This window comes from Hyperolius riggenbachi, chromosome 6 (assembly GCF_040937935.1).
Source record: "Hyperolius riggenbachi isolate aHypRig1 chromosome 6, aHypRig1.pri, whole genome shotgun sequence".
Classification (NCBI taxonomy): domain Eukaryota; kingdom Metazoa; phylum Chordata; class Amphibia; order Anura; family Hyperoliidae; genus Hyperolius; species Hyperolius riggenbachi.
This window is the reverse complement of record NC_090651.1, coordinates 92,962,215-92,980,795: the sequence shown is the minus strand read 5'-3', so window position 1 is coordinate 92,980,795 and position 18,581 is coordinate 92,962,215. Positions and strand designations below refer to the sequence as shown.

General features: G+C 44.9%; 1 protein-coding gene across 1 annotated transcript in view; it reads left to right on the top strand.

The window, feature by feature from the left end:
- The first annotated feature begins 276 nt into the window (after window positions 1-276).
- The window catches only part of ABL2 (ABL proto-oncogene 2, non-receptor tyrosine kinase), a 92,649-nt gene continuing 74,344 nt past the window's right edge, over window positions 277-18,581 (top strand). The window contains exon 1 of the mRNA XM_068239663.1: window positions 277-746. Within this exon, the coding sequence (XP_068095764.1) occupies window positions 572-746 (175 nt within the window). The 5' untranslated portion in view covers window positions 277-571. The remainder of the gene's footprint in view (window positions 747-18,581) is intronic.

Below are 18,581 nucleotides of genomic sequence, written 5' to 3'. Positions count from 1 at the left end.
TCAGGTATGTTGGGGCATTGATCTGTGGCAGATTCAATCACCGTGATCAATTCTGCCATGGAAATTTAGAATAGTGTATGTATGGGCACCTTTAGGCTCTAATTGAGATTCATTTTATGGAATGCAGAGTCTACATTCGCGTACTAAAGACCTAAACGACTACAGATCCTGTAGATGGCGCATGGATTGCGGAAAGTGGCCCGCAGGCTTCCGTAGTGCCATGTTTGTTGTGGGCACTGCGGCTTGTGGACGAGGGAGTGTTCTCCACATTGCCACTCTGTGACAGGGGGCGCTGTGGACAAGGCGGCTCGGTGACAGGGGGCGCTCCGGGCGGCTGCTGTCGCCTCTCGTTGGTTAACATGGCGGCGGCCTGGGCTGCGGCGGAGGCGCGGAGCCAGAGCCCGTGAATCGGGGGACGGAGAGGCTCTGGCCGGCGATCATCGTACAGGACAGGCCCAGCCTGAAGAGAGCCGTACGCACAGCCGCTACAGGGAACATGTGATCGGCTCGTCTAGGGCCATCCCGGTGGCGGCAGCTGCAGAGGCGGAGAGGCGTCTCGGAGAAGCCGGGGATGGGCCAGCAGGTGGGCCGTGAGACGCCCGGTGCCGCACCGCCCCCGCCCCGGGGAAACCGGAGCAGTGGCAGAAGTACTGCACAGCAGTCTGGGAGTACCGGAGGCCGCAGGAGAGAAACCACCGGAAGGAGCAACCCTGACAGCGCTGGCTTCAATGTCTTCACCCAGCATGGTGAGTGGCTGTACCCCATTATCCTAATCACCAAGTGTATGGAGGGGGAGGTCTGCCTGTACCCCATTATCCTAATCACCCAGTGTGTGGAGGTGGAGGTCTGCCTGTACCCTATTATCCTTACACCCAGTGTATGGAGGGGGAGGTCTGCCTGTACCCCATTATCCTCATCATATGAAGGGGGCGGTCTGCCTGTACCGTATTATCCTCATCACTCAGTATATGGAGGGCGAGGTCTGCCTGTACCCCATTATCCTAATCACCCAGTGTATGGAGGGCGAGGTCTGCCTGTACCCCATTATCCTCATCACCCAGTATATGGAAGGACACCTCTGCCTGTACCCCATTATCTTCATCACCCAGTATATGGAAGGACACCTCTGCCTGTACCCCATTATCCTCATCACCCAGTATATGGAGAGGAGGCCTGCCTGTACCCCATTATCCTCATCACCCAGTATATGGAGGAAGAGGTCTGCCAGTACCCCATTATCCTCATCACCCAGTATATGGAGAGGAGGCCTGCCTGTACCCCATTATCCTCATCACCCAGTATATGGAGGAAGAGGTCTGCCTGTACCCCATTATGCTCTTCTCTAAATGCATGGAAAGGGTTGTCTGCCTGTACCCCATCGGCTGCATCTCTGTATGGAGGGGGAGGTCTGCCTGTACCTTATTATCCTAATCTCTCAAGATATGGAGGTAGAGAGAGGTCTGACTACTGTACCCCAATATCCTGATCACTCAGTATATGGAGGTAGAGGTCTGCCTCTACCCTATTATCCCCATTATCCAATATATGGAGGTAGAGGTCTGCCTCTACCCTATTATCCCCATTATCCAATATATGGAGGAAGAGGTCTGCCTTTAGCATTTTATACCCATCACCCAGTATATGGATGGAGAGTTCTGCCTCTAGCCCATTACCCCCATCACCCAGTATATGGATGGGATTGTGAGGAGCAAGTCTTGCCTGTGCAGCGCTATCCTCATATTATTATAAGCCTCATTACCCAGAGCATATAAAGTGAGGTTGTTCTTATGCCCCCTTCTCCCAGTATTTATATTGTTAGACTGTGAGAACAGGTCTGCCTATACCCCCTTTTCCCCTTAACCCAGTAAATATAGTGTGAGGAGCAGGTCTGCCCATACCCCCTTTTTCCTTTCACCCCCCCAGCATATAGAGGGTGAGGAGCACGTCTGCCTATACCCCCTTTTCCTCCTCACCCAGCATATAATGTGTGATGAGGTGGTCTGTCTGCACTCTAGTCTCATCTTCCAGTATATGGATGGAGTGTAAAGCGGTGGTCTGCCTCTAACCCATTATACTCCTAAACCATTATATGGAGTGCAAGGAAGGGGCCAGCTCTACTGAAAGCAATCAGAAAAAAATTCCAACCTCATCATCCCTCATCATCATGCGAGATACAAGTCTGCCCATACGCTATAATCCCAGTACATGGATGGAATGTAAGGAAGGAGTCTGACTAGTTTAGTCTAGTGTGTACTGACCTTTAGGGTGTATAAGGGGTGTCATTTTGGATACCGGAGGGATTCAATTCTCTTTGGACTTTTTAATTGATGTCGTCTGTGATTTTTGCGATTTTATTTTTTGTTTGGGGGATTTTTTTTTCTCATGCATAATGAAGTTTATTTACATGAGAATGTATCTAACCCCCCAAAAATTGGATGCAATTTGCACGTAAAAAATGAGATTTTTCTGCACTTCCATTGACAATGCATGGAAGCCCACACAAGAAAAAAAGTAAAACTGCCGTGTGATTTAAAAGTGCAGAAAAACCACAAGACACACAAAAAATAAGAAAGTTGCGGGTCAAATGCAATGCCTTTGAAATCTATTAGATGTGTGACGAACATGAGACACATGAATTAAATTACTGGTTAGGCTTCAAAAAAAGGTCAAGATTTCATATCAACCACTTGAGGACCGCAGTGTTAAACCCCCCTAAAGACCAGGCAGTTTTTCATTAAATTGGCCACTGCAGCTTTAAGGCCAAGCTGAAGGGCCACACGACACAGTACACAAGTGATTCCCCCCCCCCCCCTTTTCTCCCCACCAACAAAGCTCTCTTTTAATGGGGTCTGATCGCCCCCCAGATGTTTGTTTGGTTTTGTTTATATATGTTTTTTTTTTTTTAATAAAAAAGTGTGTTTTCTTTTTTTATGTTGTTGTATACCCCCCTTCCTCCCCCCGCCAGCCAATCCCCATGATCAACTGTCATAGGCTTCAGCCTATGACAGCCGATCACCTCTGTGGCTCAGGAGGGGACAGCCGTGTGACACGTAGATCGCAGCGCTGTACCAGTAATTAGATGGCGATTACGCCATCTAACAGTCTTGGAGACTGAAGGCGGAGCTCCACTCCGCCCACCAAGCAGGAGATGCACGCGATCTCCTGCAAAACAGAGCCCCAGGACTTTACGCCTATCGGCGGTAGGCGGTTCTGGGGCTGGCGCCGCGGCCACACCCATTGGCGTGATGCGGTCGACTAGTAGTTAAATGTAATGTTTGTTGTTGTGCAAAACATGATCAATGTTTGATTTGGGTCTGTTTTAATGCCCTAGAACAGGGGTAGGGAACCTACGGCTCGGGAGCTACATGTGGCTCTTTTGATGGCTACATCTGGCTCGCATACAAATCAGTAGGGGTTGATTCACTAAGCTACACTGCTCAAGCAGCGCAGCTTAGTGTGGCAGCGCAAATAATGTTTTCAAAGTAGGCATGCTACTGCTGTAGCATGCACTACTAACTTACTTGCGCTACTCCAAAATGAACAGCTGCTCCAATAGTCTCACTCTGGACCCTGTCAGGTCCAATGACTTTGTAGGACGAGATCCCTGCACTTAGATTGGTCCAATAGGCTGCCTGCCACTTGACAGGCAGCCTATTGGGCCAAAGTGCGTAGATCTCATCCTACAAAGTAAATCAACCCCCAAGTCAGCTAGCTAATAATTGTACAAGCTGTTAGTCTGTATTTCTCCTATCTGGCTCTAGGGGGAAATTGCTGATCAGTGTTCTCCCCATGCCCTTTTAGCCGGGTGCTCCACCCGGCTAGTTTTGGTGAGCACCCGGCTGATATCACCTTACTTCCTCCTCTGCTGTTAGCAGAGTTATGCAGAGAAGCACCAGCCTTGTATTCTCTCATCTCGCCCCACCCGTCTACTTTTTTACGCCACCCGGCTGGAAAAAATTTCGGGGGAGAACACTGCTGATGTTCCTGAAACCCAAGAGAAGCTGAGGATGTGTCTGACACTTCCGCTGCCCAACTGATTAACTGTATACACATCACCATGGCAACAGGGACATGAGTCCTCTGCTGCGCATGCGCACTGTCCCAGTTTGAAACATATTGTATGGCTCTCACAGAATAACATTTTAAAATATGTGGTGTTTAGGCTCCCTCAGCCAAAAAGGTTCCTGCCCCCTGCCCTAGAACATCTCTTGTGTGTACTAGATCATTGCCATTAAAAGGGATCTCATGTTATGTAATGTTTTGGTGAGCCATGTATCTAAAGCTAGGCTTAAAAAGATTGGTGTGGCCCTTTGGAGCTGTAGATGGGTGCTGACCCTACCATCATTGTGTCTCAGCAGCATGTCTCAGCAGAAATTAATTGATGAGATTTATCAGACCAGGCTATGTTTTTCCAGCCTTCATTGTCCAGTTTGGCTGAACCTGTACTCACTGCAGCCTCTGTTTTCTGCTCTTGGATAGTGAGTGGAAACCAATGTGGTTTGAAGCGGTTTTCTTTCCAATATTTCTTTCTGATCTCCACAGATTTAAAGAGTTGCCAAATCCAGGTTACACATAGCTTTTCAGTCGGATTGAACCAGTCTGGCTATTCTCTGTTCTCTCTGTTGTTTACAATTACAGTACTGCCACTCGCCAAGTGTTTTTCAAACTGAAAAACTAAAGAGCCTAAGAACCTCGAAGCCCTCCTTCTAAAAAGGATATGCTAAATATAATTCTACATTTTTAAAAAAGAGGGTAAGGTAAGAAAGTACTACCTTACTAAAGCTGAATGTTTGCAAATAACATCTGTTTTAAGAATGGAAAATTAAGGTGGCCATACATCTCTCGACTTGGCGGCGATCGATCATCCGATTCGATACCGTGGTGTTTCCCAGAAAATAAGACAGTGTGTTATAATCATTTTTTGCTCCAAATGTTGTGATGGGGTTTATTTTCAGGGGATGTCTTGTATTTCTATGAACACACAAGTTTCTGTGCTGTGTCGTCCTGCCTTCCCCACTGTGCCGCCTCTTCCTCTGCTGGATCAACCTCTTGTGTGCCCCTGTGTCCCCCTTGTACCTTTAGTGTCCCCCTCTGTACCCGTGTCCTCTATCCCCTAAATTCCTGTATCGCATGTAACCCTTTGTTCTCCTGGTTTCCGCTGATGTCCCCATACATCCTCCTCTTACCCCTAGCTCCATGTCGCGCTTTTTCCGGTGTCCTGTGATGTCCCCCTAATCCTCTTCTTCCCTCCCCAGCTCCATGCTGCTGTTTCCCCGATCTTCAGCCTACGGGGAAGTAGTACGGCAACTTGTTTCTACTGGAGCCGATGATCTCATAGGCGGGACCATGTCTCTCTTATTGGGCCAATTACTGCACTGGTTGAGTAGCAGCGAGTGCAGTGATTGGCCCAATGACAGAGCCTTGGACCTGCCTGTGAGACTATTGGCTCCAGTAGAAATAAAATTTGCCATAATTTTTCCCTTTACTGCAGCTAGGGCTTACTTTAGGGTAGGGCTTATATTTTGAGCATGCTCGAAATTCCTGCTAGGGCTTACTTTCAGGGCATGTCTTAATTTGAGGGAAATAGGGAAATTATCGAATGGGAAGAAAATTGGTGCTGCCAAGAGCATACCTGATTGACGATGCAACTAATTTCGGGCCGATCGGATGTGCTGTGAGATGTTGGGCCATCATGGTCGATCAGGCGCTTGGTGGTAACTGCAAGCGATAACAGGATGAACTTGACAAAACCCCCGGCTTCCCCCCCTTAAGTCACATGTACCCCCCTCCACGGTGCACTATACTTCAGTAGTCCACTGTGCACCATTTATACGCCAGCAAGGACGTGGGGTGCGTGTATGCGGATTGCGGACGGATCACGGAGCTGGAGTTAACAATGCTGCACGCCGTTTTACCACAATGCACCTGCCGCACTGTAAACGTTGCATTGGTGGTACATTGCAGTGTGGTAAGTTGCGTTATGAAGTGGCTGCTATGATGCACCACTGTGAAACTGACATAAAAGTTTCTAAAACATGTCTAGACGTGTTCTCAGGATGGGTAGGCAGAAACTGCCATTGATTTCACATGTAGCACCGTTTTGCAGCTGCTCCACCACTCACCCTCTTGAACATTGTCATCCACTAGCAGAACCACCAACATGCACACTAGGCGACCAACCAACCGACCATCCAATTCGATTATTATAATCGAACTGGATGAAAATTGGTGCTGCCAAGTGCATGCCCGACCGACAAAGTGACCAATTTTGGGACAGAAATTGTCCACACAGTCGTTCGCGCATGTTGGAAAATTTTGGGCCGAGGTTAGTTGGACAGGTGCGCGGCGGTACGGCGACCAATTTGCGAACGAGTACGAGACGACGAAACCCCCGCCGAAATGTATAAATGTATACAGTGTGTAGTGCATTTATACATTACCTGTCCGGTGTCGGCCTCCACGCGGTTTCAGTCCATCTCCTGCATACACGCCGGCGGCGCTCTGACGTCACGAAGGCGCATATCGGCTGGCGCCAGACGCTATGCGCCGCTAGCGTGTATGCGGCTGTTACCCGGCGAGATGGACGGACACCGTGCGGAAGCTGCTGCAGGACAGGTAATATATAAATGCACTACACTACATACATTTATACATTTTGGGGGCAGTGATGGGGTGGACAGCGGCGGCTCAGCTACTTCCCTGATCTCATGCTGAAATCGGACGGGAATCGGCCTGTAGTGTATGGGCAGTTTCGGTTACAAACAAATTCATCTCTAATCAGATTCGATTAGAGATACATTTGTCTCTTGGTTGAATCTGCCCACACTCGTTCTAATGTATGGGCACCTTTAGTGGGAACGTTAAGGAGGAGAACCTTAAGCTCAACACACACCATACAATCTTGGTTGTACAGATTTTCCAAATTTATGTAGTATAAGGGCCAACAGATTGAAAATACCTTGAATTATTGATTGGATAAGCCCTTATAGTAGATGAAAGTGGTAAGATCGAACAACCAAGATTGTATGGTGTGTGTTGAGCTTTGGCCTATGCTCAGAAAACAAGATCCAATAAGCCTTACTTACTGTCAGTGCTTCTCGCCATTTATTTACATATGTATGGATGGTCCCTTCCTCTGAAAGGACATTCTTCCAGCTTCTGAACTACATGGTTTACTTGTATGAACTGAATAAGACCTTTGGCAAGCTATATAAGAATAGGTAATTTGTCATTTTGCTAATGCACCTCATTAATACATGTAACATCTAATTGTATGCCGATCCTAGAGGTGTGCTTGCAGAGAAACCTCATGAATCATAGGATCTGCAGGCATGTTCATTTGTGCTCACTAGCTGTTGCTGTTTGACTCCTATAAACAGGAAGGAATTGATGCATCTGGTTTCAATAGTGGTGTGCTATTAAATGAATAAAGAATGGTGGGATTTGGTGTACATGACAGGTAGCACTCTTGCATATCCTATAGGCTGTGTCTCTACTTCCTCTGTTACCCACCCTGCTAATGAGGTTAGAGGGTCAGAGAGTTCCATTGTATGAAAGCTAATTAGTAGTTACATGTCTTCATAACTATTTTCATTCAGGAATGTATGGGCAGAATAGCAATGTGAAAGCAGAATATATGTAAAGGAAAGCTATACTTTTGTTGAAGAAAAAAAACAATGCATTTAGTCCATTCCTTGCAGCACTTTGCAGGGTTTGCATTAATTGAAGGACTTTGCAGGGGTTTTTGGCAAACATTTCAACTTTTCCAAAATGTTCCTATTATAAACTGCTAGATGTATCATATTCTGCTGCCAATCATTTTATCCGTCCAGGTGTGCTATAATTTTAATCTTAAAGTGGACTTGAACTCAGAACTTCCTCTTTGGTCTAAAAGATGGGCAACAGCATAATGACCTTTTGGTACAGCCGATACAAATCCTGCAATAAATCTGCAGTGTCTACTTCCTGCTTTCACAGAAGCAAACGTATTGTTTACAGATTAGCTGCTCTGCTGTGACAGAGCAGATCCCTGAGCTGACACAACTGAGTGGTCAAATTACAGTGGTGTTCAGTCACAGATGAGGGAGAATTAGATGGGCTAAACTCTCTAAATACATACAAGGTGCATTTCTCCTGTTTTCCTTTTGTTCTGTGCGAGAGTTCAGGTCCACTTTAAGCAGGCTATACATACTTTGATATTCCACTGCAGATTCGATCACTTTGATTGAATGTGTTGGAAATTTATAGCACAACGAACCGCACTGATAGTGCATTCAAAGGCGTCATGGTAAAAATCAATCGACTGTATGATTGGACAGTACGGAGAATCATGGTCTGTCAGACGATGTGGTAGATCGCCAGGCCATTGCATTGCAGTGTATCAAACAGTGCAACACTGCGGTTAGAAAGATTTTAAATAGATTCCATTCCAGTGTATATGGGGGGGAGATTTGACCTCTCTATGATCAGATGCAGATCAGAGAGGGATTGATCTGTTTGCCACATTGGGTGGCAATCTAAGCGTATATGGCCACCTTTTAAAGTGCCGGGCTTGGAGTTTTTTTTTTTTTTTACCCCCTGGTCTTCCTGGTACTCTGATAGCGCCTGTAGTAGGAGATATTGAAGTAACATACACATAAGTGCACCTAGATGTTGTAGAACTGGAGCGGAGCACTCTGAATTTGAAGTGCAGATGTTTGAATATGAGGCTGAGAAGGTCACAGTGCTAGCACCCTGATCTACTGTTCTCACACCTGCTGAGCCTTGTTTACTGGCCCTATAGACTTAAAAATTACTACTTGTGGCCTGCAGGCATAATCCTGATTAGGCGTGTGCACACAGAGGATTAAGCTGGCCATACACTAGGCCGATTCCCGCCAGATCGACAGCAGATTCGATCACTGGGATCGAATCTGCTGTCACATCGTTCCCGCAACACGCCGAATTTAGATACATTTCGTCCGATCCCGTCGATCGTTCCGTGCGGAAAATTACCGTCGATCGCACGTGGGTAGGGAGCGCGTCGCTAGCGGCGTTCGACTACCCGACGACCGACGCAATAGAGGCAATAGTCCGCATACATTACCTGCTCCGCCGGCACGATTGCCCCCGGTCACCGCTGCTCCGTCTCCGCGCTGGTCTGGTCTCCGAGTCCGGCATGCTTCACTTCTTCTAGCCCGGCAGGAAGTTTAAATAGTAGAGGGCGCTCTACTGTTTAAACTTCCTGCCGGGCAGGAAGAAGTAAAGCATGCCGGACCTGGAGACCAGAGCTGAGACAGAGCAGCGGTGACCGGGGGCAGTCGCGCCGGCGGAGCAGGTAATGTATGCGGCGGCAGCAGCACCACCACCACAACAGATTGTGAACGGTTTCAGGCTGAAATCGGTTCACAATCTGTTTGCAGTAAAGGTAGCCATACAATCCCTCTCTGATCAGATGCGATCAGAGAGGGATCTATCTGTTGGTCGAATCTGATGGCAAATCGACCAGTGTATGGCTACCTTTAGAGTCGGGGTAGGGAGGGACGACCTAGCCTGCTGTTATTGGTAAGTATGGGGTCTTATTTTTCCAGCATTACTGAAACATCAGTGCTTGAGAGTCTCTGCCTAATTATGTTATGGGGGGCTCTTCTGCCTGTTTGGGGAACAGTTTGCATTTGTTGTTTGTGAGGAGAAAGTCACTCTGCACCTTATTGCACTCACAGCTGCATACGTTTTAGCCACCTCAAACCTCTACTTATGCTGCCAGCTATTTCTATAGCCTGCAGAGTAAAAACTATGGTGACTCTGTAAACTTATATGGTGTTGAAGGCGGCTACTACTTCTCAGACTTGACATGCTGCCCTTTTTTAATTTATACTAACATCCCCTGCACTGCCCTCCTACTGTGGCTGGATGGTGTAATGGTTAAGGGCTCTGACACAGGAGACCAGGGTTTGAATCTCGGCTCTACCTGTTCAGTAAGCCAGCACCTATTCAGTAGGAGACCTTGGGCAAGTCTCCCTAACACTGCTACTGCCTATAAAGCGCGTCCTGGTGGCTGCAGCTCTGGCGCTTTGAGTCCGCCAGGAGAAAAGCGCGATAGAAATGTTATTTGTCTTGTCTTACTGTGTACATGTGGTGGGTGAACCAGGCTGTTTACATTTTGAGAGAGGTAAACTGCTCTTGTCTTTACCCTCAAAACCAACAAAAATCATAATTGTTAACAAAAGGTGCTGTTGGCCAATAAATGGACACTTGCTGCTTTTTCTGGGTTCCATAAGTAGAAGATTTTGTTTGTAAATGGTTGGTGCTGAAGCAGATGGTTGTTTGAGGAGGTCTCTGCTGATGCATATTACCTTTTTCAAGGAATAATAGCATTCTATTAGTTTTCTTCTGAATGATGTCATGGATTGCATTGTGGTCAGTTCCTTCTGCAGAACACTGTATGTTATTCATAGCTAATGACTACCTTTATGGATTTGAGTCAGTAATCTCTCAGACCTACATGTCAGCTACTCACGGAAGTAGTAATCACCTAAAGTGCTAGGAATTCAGAACCTGTTCTGCAGCATGAGGCCTGAGGGAACATCTGCCTGTGAATGAAATATTCATATTTGCAAACACTCTTGCATTTTTTAATGTGTGCTTGCATGAAGGAATCCAGCAGATTCTGCTAGGTGGATTGTTACACTTGCTGACTATCAATGTGTGTGTGTGTGTGTGTGTGTGTGTGTGTGTGTGTGTGTGTGTGTGTGTGTGTGTGTGTGTGTGTGTGTGTATAGGCTTTTTTTTTTGTCTTGAAAAATGGAAATGTCCTTTTTTTTTTTTTTTGTCCGAGTTGCAATGTGAATCAAGCCTAAGGCCTGGAACCCACTAGAGCGTTGTTGTTTTTAGCGCATAGGGGATGCTTTCATTCGCTAGTGATTCCCCCAAACACTCTGCCAATGTAAATGGATCGCAGGACATACAGCATTTTGGGACCGTTTTCATTGTAATGAATTGTATAGGAGCAGGGCAATCGCTCCCAAAATCGCTTGCAACGCGCTATCACAAATCGCTAGCGATTGTGATAGCGTTTTCCTCCTTCTAGTGGGATCCAGGCCCAGGGGCTGATTCACACTACAAGAGCTCTTTAAACGCTAGTGATTTGAAAAGCTCCTGCTAATGCAATGCTAAGGGGGATTTTTACAAAATCACATCGCTCCAGTGTGAACACACACATAGGATAACGTTAGCAGGAGCTATTAAAAATCACAAAGTGCTTAGAAAAGCTCTTGTAGTGTGAATTGCCCCAAAGGCTGGGACTCACTAGTAGTGCTTTTGCTGCGCTTGCGGAACGCTGACTATGCAATCGCAAAGTGCCCATTGTGGGTCCCAGCCCTTATATAGCTCTTCCTGACCTGTAGTAACTAATCTATAAATATGTGCATATAAAAGACGTCCAGATATGCAAATATGACAGGTAAGGAAAAATAATGTTCCTGCAGTGATATCTGCTGTATTTAGTCTGTTTTTAGCCAGCTCTAGCCCCTTCACCTCCTTTGATTGTGACACATGTACTTCCTAATCCATTGTGTAGGTCTGCAGCAGGAAATCTCATCCAGCTAAGAATGAAAACACAAGTGAGTTATCAGTATTCACTTATCTGCAGTAGTAACATGAAATGTGACACAGGGATCAGTCCTCTTCACTTCTTATAAATATCAAATTATAATGCTTTGATTCCGGGCGTGGAGTTGTCTTTCTAGCCGTTCCTTGATTGTAACTCCGTTGACTCTGGCTTGCCTGGTCTTTGCCTTCAGTTGAATTCATACAGCGGATAACATTTTAGTGCTTGTTTTTGTCTGCAGTGAATGGTGGCAGTTTATCTTTCTCGTGATTATGGACCACTCGTGGTTGTCATAATTTATAACATGATGGTGATCTGCCTTGTGACATTGTACACAGCTATAAAATGAAAAGTAACATGCTTACAATACATTAACTCTTTATTGGCCTGTATCAGCCCCCCCCCCCCCCCCCCTCCATAATGACCGATATATGGACTACAAGCCCACCAACACTAAGGGCCTGTTTCCACTAGGTGCGTTCAGCCTATTTTGCAACTGTGCGCATATTATAGGCTACAGGGATACTTATGTAAGAATGGAAATTGCAGAATATTGTTTCCACTTTTGTGATCCAATTCTTGCCAGTGTGCACACACTTCTTGTCGCACAAGACTAGACACAGAACATTTATGTCGCTCCTTTCTCCTGGCGGACTCAAAGTGCCAGAGCTGCATCCACTAGCGCGTGCGCTATAGGCAGTAGCAGTGTTAGGGAGTCTTGCCCAAGGTCTCCTCACTGAATAGGTGCAGGCTTACTGACCAGTAAGATCCGAGATTCGAAACCCTGGTCTCCTGTGTCAGAGGCAGAGCCCCTAACCAGCACACTATCCAGCCACAAAATGTATTGCAGTCCCATTGGTTTTAATTGAATGGGACTCCAAAGTGCACTGAAAAACAAAGCACAGAATAAACTGTTATGTATTTCCTGTGTGATTTGTGTCTCCTAATGGTGGAAAATGGTGCTGTGGGATAAGAGGAGGAAACCGTAAAAATACTTTGTAAATCCACCTATATACCATGTTTAAGGGCATCAGTCACAAGCTCTTAAAAGAATGTCAAACATGAAAAGTGATTGTATTAAAACAATACAGTGCATAGCCTAACTGATCCATGTATAAAGTGTTGTACATGTTACAGTTCTTGGTTGAGGTAGCCGGTGGGGACTCTCACGTGTTCATGTAATTAGAGCGGCAGGAAATTTGGGCGCAGGATAAATCCGAAAAACGTCTCACCTTACCCCTGCAAAAAAGTCCCGGCAGCATTAATTCCTTCTCCAGGCCACCATTAAATTGGGGGTAAGATGTACGGTAATTCATCTGCCAGCTTTTTCTGGAGACCCAATTGCACTCTTTTTTTATCATAATCTGGGCTCCGACTTTTGACCGCACCCAATTTACTGACTGGGAGCTAATATAGGAGTAATTCACATTACAGCCTATGGCGGTGCTTGGTGCATTCAAATTTATAGTGCAGTTTTTTTGACACACAGCTCAGAACCACCCATGTGTTCAGATGTTCCATGAGGTTTGCAGAGATCATTAAATGATCCGGCATGTGGGATCTTTAGGTGACAGTGGCCAAGGCTATTTTTTTCCCTCCTTACCTTCCACTTGGAAGCTGCTCCGTCATTCCTGGTGCAGTAGCCCCACCTCCCTTCTTCATAGACCACATCACACAGCTGTTGCCTAGCAACACATAGCGACCTTTGAGTACTGCACAAAAAAATATTTATTGGCTGGATGAAAGCTCTCCTCAAACCTGTTGCTCCAGGGCTGATCCCTATTGGTTGAGTATTGGGGGGAGGGGAGACTGTCAGAGCCACATCAACCTACCAAACGGTGAATAAAGAAATGCTGCCTCATCAAAACATTACTGGATAACGTTTGTCAGCTAAAATAGCACCAGTAGACTCAGAATTGCTCTGTATTTACAAATATGCAGATAGGGGGCTTTATGTGTTCAACCAGCCTATCATCTGCAGGCTAAACTATCTTATTTATGGTCACCCATCCATTTGGGTTTATTTAGTTTTACAAACAGTTCAGTGTCACTTTAGGTGAGGTTAGTAGTTAGATTTATTAGCAGCCAGTACAGTCTTGTATAAGATAAAGACAAAGCAGGAAATGCTACACAGATAGTACAAGGCACATAGCATCACATTACCTGCTGTGTTCTGAATACCTCTGCATAAAGTAGGGTTGGTATTGCAGCCCAGGGCTCAGACGGGAATCTTGAAAAGTAATCTGAGAAATGATAGCATATTGCCAGTAGGAGTTGTGCTTAAAAGAATATATGTAGGAGAAGAATGATTCATTCTTTTTGGTGCTGGTTTCATATGTCCTGGCCTTATGGGCTGAAAGCAGGATAGGAGACTATGTTGGAGCCTCAGAGCCTTGTAGAATTGATTGTGGGAGAGGTCTGTGCTCAGATTATGTGACACAAGCTTGTACAGCATAAGAGGCAGATTGCGGCCCTTCTGCAGTTGTAAACACAGAGTCTCAGCAATGCCTGGAATTCGGCCAGGACACATTTATTTGCAGGACATGTCTTGTACTGCATGTGAAATTGATATCTTTTGTTGCTAATTGAACTTGAGACTTGTGTGATGAATTTTAATTGTGAAGCAGACAGTTGTATGGCAAAGGTTTTCCAAAGAGCTCTGACAGTGGCACATCATTGACCACTTAATTCACTGTGTATATTTGGCTTGTGGTAATTGGTATATGTACAGAAGTATTTGGTGGCATCCCGCCAAAATATTTTTTAAAGTGGACCTGAACTCTTGCACAGGACAGAAGAAAAACATAGAAAAATGCACACTGTATGTATTTAGAGAGTTTAGCCTGTCTAATTCCCCCTCATTTGTGACTATCGACTGTAATTTGAACTCTCAGCTGTGTCAGCTGGCTGCCTTGGCAGAGCAGCTAATTTTGTAAACACAGGATGAAACCCTATGTCTGCTTCCATGAAAGCTGGAAGTAGACATACTGCAGATTTATTTCAGGATTTGTATCGGCTGTAACAAAGAAATGTTTTTTCCTTAAATGTTCTTATGCTGTTGCTTAACTTTTACAGCAGAGAGGAAGTTCTGAGTTCAGGTCTGCTTTCATTAACTTTTTATTCAAATTAGTACATTTTTGAGTCAAGTAGTAATTATGTTCTTGGAGTAAGGAGACATTTTTGCAAATAATACCTGGCTAACCCATGTACATTAAGGTGCAGTTGTTCGTTTTGGAACCTGTTATTTTGAGGGTTCACTAATATCTGGATTGTAATGTATAGAGGAGGTGTGTTTGTTAGTGAGATCAGGCTTGCTAAGGAATGGGGAGGTTGATGTTAGAATTTCTCTTGGTTGGCGTTAGATGATTGCATTTGGATATGTTATTGGCAGTTTAGTTCATAGGTTAATACTAGTAAATGTGTATACAGTAGTAGTAAAGTTAGGGTTAGACCCAAGCAGGGGATCTGGGATATTGTTAGGATTTACTTGAGAGAGGCATAAGGTTAGAAGAAAGGTTTGTGTTAAAGTGATGGGGTGGAGGAGCTGCAAGTTGGAAAGCATGAAGGTTAGTGTTAGGTAATGGAAGGGGGGAAGCATTAAAATAAGGTTAAGGTGGGAATATTTTCAGAGGCCAAGCCTAGGATATCAGAGTTTTATTACCTGTGCGTGTGTCTCCTCGGGCCTGCCCCAACTGTGTGAGCATGTGGCCATACATAATCTAGACAGGGCTGAAGTGGGCAAGGAAGACTTCTGGTGTCTCAGACTCCCATAAATGTATGTACAGACATTAGACTTTGGGCCATCAGTCTCATTTCTCTATAGGCATTCCCTGTTTTTGGGACTGTCAAAAAAGTGCAATGCTGCAGTTTGATCAATTTTCATGACATTACAGCAATCTGTGTGCTGTGTGTGGGAAGAATCAATAACTTCCTGAATTGATTCCTATTAGAAAGGAGTTGACCCTTTTGCCACATTGGGTGGCAAGTGTATGTGGCCAGCTTAGTGCAGACATGAAAATGAACAAGAATATAATAAAAACTTAGACACTTCCATTCATTGTTTGATTGGAATAGCGATTGAACACTGACCTACACTATATCCCTGTACTGCAGTACAAAGCTAGGTATGGTGTAATTTAGGGGTGTCAAACTCAATCACGTAATCGAAATCAAAAACCTAAGTCTTGGGCCAAATTTATTAAGATTTTACAACTATTGAATTGTCTCAAACTTAGAGGTGTAAAAATAGCAAACATGGGGGGGGGGGGGGGGGGGTTCTTCTTCTGCAGAGTAGCCTAGTTTAGCAGTTTAATGCATGGTACACACAATGAGATTTTCTGGCAGATTTACTGCCAGATCAACTATTTTCAAATGTTAGATTTGATTTTGGTCAATTGTTCCATAGAAGTGAACGGAAAATTGTTTGGAAATCAGATTGGACTTGTTGGAAATAATTGACCTATCAGTAAATCTGCCAGAAAATCTCATTGTGTGTATCAGGCATAATACCTGCCCCAGTGCTGCTTTGGCAAAAAAGATCAAGATGAAATGTGGCCCAAGGCGAGATGCCAGCCTTCACTCCCCATAGTCTTTTGGTAAGCTGAGTTAGATCGGGGGGGGGGGGGGGGGGGTGGAGTCTGGCGGTGTTACCAGCCACACAAGGACGCAAGGGGGGTTTGGATCCCAAGAGGGGGACTCCATGGTCATTGTGTTGAGGAGTCCCATGGGTTGTTGCTGTACCACACCTCAAACTGGCAATGTTTTAACCAGACACGCTGTCAGTGGTGTGTTCTGTATGGGGGGGAGCGTGCTGTTCTTTTACTGCTTACAATGATGCACATTTGAAGCTCTGGAGGGCCACATTTAATGACCAGCAGGGCTGTATACGGCCCACAGCCTTGTGTTTGCCACCAGTGGTGTAATTGATATTAAATCAGATTTTGGTTGAAGCACGATATCTACTGGTCCAAGCTGGTAGACCAGGTAAAACAGTCGAGGTGCCTGTGGTAGAAATCGATCATTCATTGTTCTATCAATCCTCTATCAGCGTTTGGCCAGCTATACTCTTAGTAGTATTGAGTTGCTGTTACATCGGGGAGAGAACTTTTCCCTCCATTTACCGTAGGCCTTTTTCTAAAGGTGGCCATACACATAGCAATTGTTCGCATCGATATCTGGCAGATTCGATCACTCTGATGGAGACTACTAGAAAATGATGCTGTGGGCGGTCCTATCGATTGATCAGCAGCGGCGACAGATTGACAGCCAATGCTGTAGTTCAAGAGATTTGCTGAAATTAAAAATCTATGCCTAGTGTGTGGCAGTAATAGACCGGTTCAGATCAGCTTTGATCTGACATGGATCTATCTGATGATTGAATCTGGTGGCCATCTATAAGGGATTGTTCACACCATTTTCTGAGCGCTTTGGCTCAATGAAAGGTATAAGGAAATCGCTAAGCGCTTGAAAAAGTGCTTTGTATAGCTATTTTCCCGAATACATTGTATTTAATCTTTTTTTCCCCTTCAGAGAGTTCACTGACGCAGGAAGTAAAAAATGTAAAAAATTGCTCATCAAAAGCGCTTAGAAAAGCGATTACACAAAATCACCCAATGCTCAGAAAATGCTGGGAATCGCTTGAAAAAAATTGCACACAAACTGTTAGCGCTTGCGATCACGCTTGCGTTTTATAATGTGAACATAGCCTAAGTGTATTGCCATCTTAACTGAGCATGAGTGCATTCTAGTTTCCTGTAATTGCTCTGCATGTACCTCACAGGTGTGTGGCTACTGCAAGCAATGCTTTTTTCTTTTCTGGAATTGCGTTGGATTTGGATTATGTTGCAGGTAGTATTGTTTGGGGGAGTTCCACTTTAAAGTTTGAAATGATTAGATTCTGTGACCAAGTTTGGCTCGCTATTTTCCACATTTTACTGCTGGGTGCATTTGAGGTTCTGTGTGCACTGACCTACTTCCTATTCAGCTCAGTCCTGTACACATGGTGGATTTATAAGTCACGTGTCTTTATTGAGACTTCTTTAAACATTACTTTGCTACAAGCTGGATTAAGTTTATTAGAAACCTCCGGTTATGCTTATGATACCTAGTAGGAGTCTGTGATCTCTGAGCTCAGGCTGCTGCAGAGATCAGTGAGAGTGCAGCAGATGGGAAGGGGGGGGGGGGGGGGGGGTGTAGATGAGTTCAGTGATGCACAGCCGTGTCAGGTAGAGTGTGCTAGGCTTCACAGTGCGCTGCTGCCTGCAATGCAGAGTTCTGTAGCAAACTATTCATTTGCATTTAAGCCCCTGACTATTTACTGTTTTCCAGCAGTCACAAGTCTTCTTCTGCTTCTTGCCCACTACAGAAAGGGATGTGGCTCTTAAAGTGACACTAAAGCAAAAAAATAAATAAATAAATAAATAAATAAAAAACCTCGATATAATTAATTTTCTCTTTGTTACTTTTGTAAAAAGAGCTCTCAAAATCACTTTTTCAAGCACTTAGAGATTTTCCTGCAGTATACCTTGCTATGGAGCGTGAACACTCAGGAAATGCAGAGGCCGCGTTTTGTGATTGGAAAGAAAGAACACTCACATTGAGAATCCTTGCACAAGTTCTTTTAAAGCAGTTTTAAAAATCGCCAGTGCTTTAAAAAAATCAAAGCGCTGATTGTGTGAACAAGCCCTAAACCTGTTCACTGCTTTAGAGTGCTGCTAATACATTAGTTACCTATCCACTGATATACATATGGCTGATTAACATCTTAAAATATTGGCAGCTTCCATCTAGCAGCTGCAAATAATCTGCCATCCACTGCTATGTATCCTTTGAAGCAGGGGTTTGTACTTGTCAACTTGGGATTTTTCTCTACAGAGTCAATACAGTGATTTTTTTTTTTCTTCTAATCACTGGTTGTAACAGCCCTGTGACCATACAGAGGGCAGTATACAACTGGATTGTTCAGTCTGCTTCTGCCTCACTGCTGCATCGTTTG